Source organism: Sinocyclocheilus rhinocerous, unplaced genomic scaffold, assembly GCF_001515625.1.
Source record: "Sinocyclocheilus rhinocerous isolate Xijiao unplaced genomic scaffold, SAMN03320098_v1.1 scaffold3119, whole genome shotgun sequence".
NCBI classification, from domain to species: Eukaryota; Metazoa; Chordata; class Actinopteri; order Cypriniformes; family Cyprinidae; genus Sinocyclocheilus; species Sinocyclocheilus rhinocerous.
In genome coordinates this window covers 306,741-311,827 of record NW_015632029.1, presented here as the reverse complement: position 1 = coordinate 311,827, position 5,087 = coordinate 306,741, and the positions used below count along the sequence as shown (strand labels likewise).

At 47.1% G+C, this 5,087-nt stretch overlaps 1 protein-coding gene across 1 annotated transcript; it reads right to left on the bottom strand.

Moving 5' to 3' along the window:
• Window positions 1-524: 524 nt before the first annotated feature.
• On the bottom strand, window positions 525-4,728 carry LOC107742080 (neuronal PAS domain-containing protein 4-like). Its single transcript, XM_016554946.1, has 8 exons — window positions 4,645-4,728; window positions 4,104-4,267; window positions 3,875-4,017; window positions 3,198-3,294; window positions 2,888-3,122; window positions 2,617-2,726; window positions 1,947-2,082; window positions 525-1,859 (listed from the first exon to the last, which is right to left on the bottom strand). The coding sequence occupies exons 1-8, from the start codon at window positions 4,701-4,703 to the stop codon at window positions 1,088-1,090; spliced, it is 1,716 nt and encodes a 571-aa protein (XP_016410432.1). The 5' UTR covers window positions 4,704-4,728; the 3' UTR covers window positions 525-1,087.
• Between the last annotated feature and the right edge of the window lie 359 nt (window positions 4,729-5,087).

Here is a 5,087-nt window from a genome sequence, read left to right as displayed (position 1 = left end):
CACACACATTCACAGACACTCACACACACACACACTCACACACACACTCACATACACGCACACACAGACACACTCACACACACACACTCACTCACTCACTCACTCACACACACACACACACACACACTCACACACACTCACACATGGTAGCAGGATGAGGGTGGGTGTCACTTATGACTAAACAGACCCCAGTTTTAGTTATCTTAGCAACTTTATTGACTTTACATACAAAAATAGAAACAAAGAGCAAGAATATATAAATAAACTGTTTGTTTTGTACATGTTTGCTCTAAACATTATAGATAACCCTGACGTGAGAACCAGAGACCGCAAACATAAGGCAGAGATTCAGTGACGCTGACGCCGCAAGAGAAACTTTCAATGAGGGTGGGTGTCACTTATGACTAAACAGACCCCAGTTTTAGTTATCTTAGCAACTTTATTGACTTTACATACAAAAATAGAAACAAAGAGCAAGAATATATAAATAAACTGTTTGTTTTGTACATGTTTGCTCTAAACATTATAGATAACCCTGACGTGAGAACCACAGAGACCGCAAACATAAGGCAGAGATTCAGTGACGCTGACGCCGCAAGAGAAACTTTCACATAACATTACATTCATACTCGAATGATCTACAAATCTAACATAAACCACAGAAAATAAATACACAGCGACACAACAGAACGAGTGTTTGGAGTGATCGCATTCGCTTCATGAGGTAGCTTCAGTTCATCGCTCTTGCTTCAGGATCTCGCTGTTTTTGTCATATGAGTAAGTGCATAGTAGCTTATTATCGAGTCGTTTACAAAAACTACATTTACATGCTACCGAGCCACTAGCAACACAAGGAACAGAACGACTGTTGGTAAATGTTCAGAAAGAGACACTCTGACTGATTCTTCACATTCATAAAACACTGCAGGTGTATAAATAATTCTCGAAAAAAGATGAGAAACCGGTTCCCACCAAACCTCATCACATCTCCAGCCACTGGTTGCCATGGCAATATGCCATACTGGGTTACTAGTGTAAGTGACGGACTTCAGTCTTTCATGTATTGATCCGTCAGCGTTCGTGCTCATCAAAGCGCCGTCTGATCGCCGCCGTACACACACTGCTGCACGCTGATGCTGTGCTCCGCTGAGAACACTCCGACTGCACTCCGGCTCCAGACGCAGTCCGGCTCTTTGGCCGAGACCAGGTCTCTCAGGATGCTGTCTATGACGGTCTGGTCCAGCAGCGACTCAGGAGGCCAGCAGAGGGCGCCGTCAGGCTGCAGGTGGCGTGGCGTGCTGTAGGCGTCGAAGCTGCTGGCCAGAGAGCGGATCTGACGGGCCAGAGTCCCGATCTCGGCCCGCTCCGTCTCGCTGTAGAGGAAGTGTCCGTCAGCGGTGGGCGAGGCCTCGGGCGTGAGCAGATCGCCCTCATGAGGAAGAGGAAACACGCCGAAGACCTCCGGATGCAGAACACAGTCTGCCGCAGCCTCACAGACGTCCAGCGCGGGCCGGAAGACGGGGACGAGGTGAGCGTCGAGCAGACAGACGGGAGGAACGGTGCAGGACGGGTCAGAGAGCGCCTGAGACGGACAGAACCCATCCGCCAGCTGCTCGAGTGCACCGTAGCCGTCAGACAGGAAGTCAGAGGAGTGGGAGGAAGTGGGGCTGTAGGGCGGTGTGGAGAAGGCCGGCTGCTCTCTGACCGCGAGCGAGGCGCTCCTGAGCTCCCCGTCTGTGCCGCCGGAGCAGTCGCTGGTCTCGGAGCTTCTCCTGAGCAGCTCGCGCTCTCTCGGTCTCTGAGCTGAGAGGACGGGACGCTGAGAGAGTTTGTCTTTGAGATACACCGCCTCCGCTTCACTGCGGACGAGAAAAATTTCACATGCTGTTTGAGCAAAAGTGAGAACTCAGTCACTGCTGAAGAGAGACGAATGAAAAGATGTTCACCTGATGACGTGATTGGTGCAGGTGATCACTTCTCCGGCTCTGTCTATAGTCGCACATACGAAGAGCCAGATCCACGACAGATCCTTACACAGCAGTCGGACCAGCATCTCTCCGTCTGCAGCGCCGTCATCTCCAGCTGTCAAACAACAAGTGTGTGTCAGTACATCAGTTCAATCAAGAGTTTTTACAGGTATCTGCACGACCGGTCAAAAGTTTGGGGTCAGTAAGATTTTATTAATGTTTCTGCTCATTTATTTTATCAAAAATACAGTAAAGAAATGTGAAATATTATTACAATTTAAAACAGCAAATGTAATGTATTTCTGTGATGCGCAGCTGTATTTTCAGCATCATTACTCCAGTCTTCAGTGTCACATGATCTTCAGAAATCATTCTAATATGCTGATTTGCTGCTCGAGAAACTGATTATTATCAATGTTGAAAACATTAATATTTTTGTGGAAACTGTGATACATTTTATTTTTCAGGATTCACAGATGAATAGAAAGTTCAAAAGAACAGCATTTATTTGAAATAGAAATCTACTGTAACATTATAAATGTCTTTACTGACACTTTTCATCAGTTTAATGCGTCCTTGATGAATAAAAGTATTAATTTTTCACCGAGCCCAAACGTTTCCACAGATGTGTATATTTGCGTTGACTCACTGAGTGTGTGATGGCAGCGGGCGGCGAGCGTGAGGTCATCCGGATGCAGGAGCTCGTACCACGATCGACCAATCAGCTCCTCTGCTGAGAAACCCAGGTGGAACAAGACACTGTGGAAACATATTTCAGCTCAGTCAACAATCATTCATTACATAATACCAATTAAAAGCTCCCACATTCTGTCCTCCAGTCAAATCAATCCTCTCTAGAAGAAATGCATGTTATTGGTACATCAGCTTTGTAATGTGAGATGGGAGCAGTATGTTTGTACCTGTAGGGGGCGTGAGTGAGCCTCATGTCCGGTCTGTGCAGCGTCTGGAAGCAGGTGGAGGCCCTCAGGAGCTCGCTGTCCTTCAGTCTGTTGACTGTGGGCGTACAGAGGGCCACAAACAGAGCGGCGTCCGGCGGGTCGTCCCGGAATCGCCCCCTCACCAGCATGGAGCAGCAGCTGCTGTACTGGAGCCGGAGCGCTTTGGAGCTGTGCATGCGGCACACGAAGCTGCGCTCTGAGAGACACACGACATTAGAGCTGATCTGGACATCACATGACACGACACGGAGAGACAGAGCACCACACTCACCTGCGGAGACGTCCTGCTCTCTCAAAACAACTTTCACCGCTTCTGCATCACGACTGTCCATCATATCATAGAAAGTGTCTCCCTGAAGGACATCGACCTACAAAACAATACAAACCGCTCAGGTGGTGTTTAAATACTGGGTACACAGTGGTTTCCATGCAATAATCGACACTATGAAAAATGACTCCAGTAAAAACAGAAAACCTCTATTGTAGCTGGTCAGAGACTTCAAAATATAAAACATGAGAAATGTATTCATTCGTTTCAACAAAGCTATTTTTGTTGTGCTATTTTTTGACTGTAAAACTCAACTACATAAAGAGATTCAGACAATCAGACAAGTTTTCAATTTCAAGTAAGCTTTGAGTCTTAAACTTAAACACAAGTTCTCATGCATTTCATATTTTGTATTTCATATGTATTTTCACATTTTAGGGTTTGGCAGGCTGCAGTAACCTGACTGATTTTTGGCAATTGAAAACCAATGGAGGTCAAAATTTGTTCAGCCTTTTCAAAAACACATCTATGTGTCGAAACTCTGCATGCACATTTATGACCCAATATAATAATCCAAGCAGTTTGAAAATCAAGTGTGGGTCAAAATGATTATAATGATCACTAATATAAAAGGATAAATGTGTGTGCACATGAAACAGAACAGAAGCCGTTTCACTCACCATCGACAGGCCGAGATATTCGGACACGTTTTCAGACACATAGACCAGTTTTCCGTCTCTGGTCAAAGCCACAATAAATCCAGGCAGCGCTTGCAGAAAACTCTCCCACAGAGGAGAAGCTCCAGCCGCGTCCTGCTGAACTCCTGCACCCATCAAGACCACAGTGCACTGATTCAGACCAATTCAGACCCTGCTGAACACAGATCTGCACGAGTGCGATCGTCTTTACCTTTGAGGAGCACGCTCTTCCTGACGTAGGTGCAGATGAGGGACATGGAGTGCAGGTAGGACAGACGCTCCTGGTCTTCAGCTGAGATGGGCAGCAGCGCCCGCATGTTCCGGATCTCTCCATTGATGTGGTCTCGCCGGGCTTTGGACGCCCCTTTAGTGGACCTGCAGCAGACATTGTGTTAGTCAGGATGAATGACACTGAGCCTGTGAGAGATGCGCTTTTATAGGGTCTCCATGAATGAGAAACTCCTTATAAAGAGGAGTCCTGGATGGAGCTCTGCGTCTCTCACACACACACACACACACACACACACCTAAAGCTCACTGTCTCTCAGTACAGGTGCAGCACACACTAAACTAAGGCTGATGATATACGGGGCAACTTTTTGGGCAATGTTGCCGTCAACGAGCAACCAGGTGAGACAGACCGATCTAAAGCATCCAGATGGAAATGTGTTGCCCATCCTCAATGAGAAAGTTGCCCGGTGTAACATCAGCCTAACATGCAGAGCAACACAGTCGTGACCGCTTTGACTGACCTGAAGCGTTGAGACGCGCGGAGAATCCGCCTGACGCTCGTGTCGCAGCCGACGCTCATCCTCTCAGAGATCTGAACCAACACAGAAAGTCTGTTAAACTGCTGAAAGCGACTTTATTAAATCAATTATGCTTTAAAACTCCAATAACATGCAAAACAGCGCGAGCTGATGACAGGTCAGTAGCTAGTTTAGTTTAGTTAGTGTTAGTCAGCGCTAGTTGAGCTGCTCGCCTCACCTCTGACTGTCTGAGGATCCGGGAGTCTGTCCTGGGTTATATATTCTGTGACTCAACCTGAGACCCGAAGGAGAAGAAAAGACCCTCCGCCGTGACGACACGAGGAGTGAACCGTTATTTATAGAGCGGGTGTAAAAATACCCACCGTGACATCACCACAACACACACACACACACATACACACTCTCTCTCTCTCTCTCTCTCTCTC

Bases quoted from the DNA above. Each gene is read 5' to 3' on its own strand.
- LOC107742080 (XM_016554946.1), bottom strand. From the start codon at position 4,703: ATGAGCGTCGGCTGCGACACGAGCGTCAGGCGGATTCTCCGCGCGTCT. The intron at 3,295-3,874 runs GTGAGTGAAACG...ATTGTTTTGTAG, and splicing joins AATATCTCGGCCTGTCGATG to GTCGATGTCCTTCAGGGAGA. The intron at 2,083-2,616 runs GTGAGTCAACGC...GTTGTTTGACAG, and splicing joins CCGCTGCCATCACACACTCA to CTGGAGATGACGGCGCTGCA.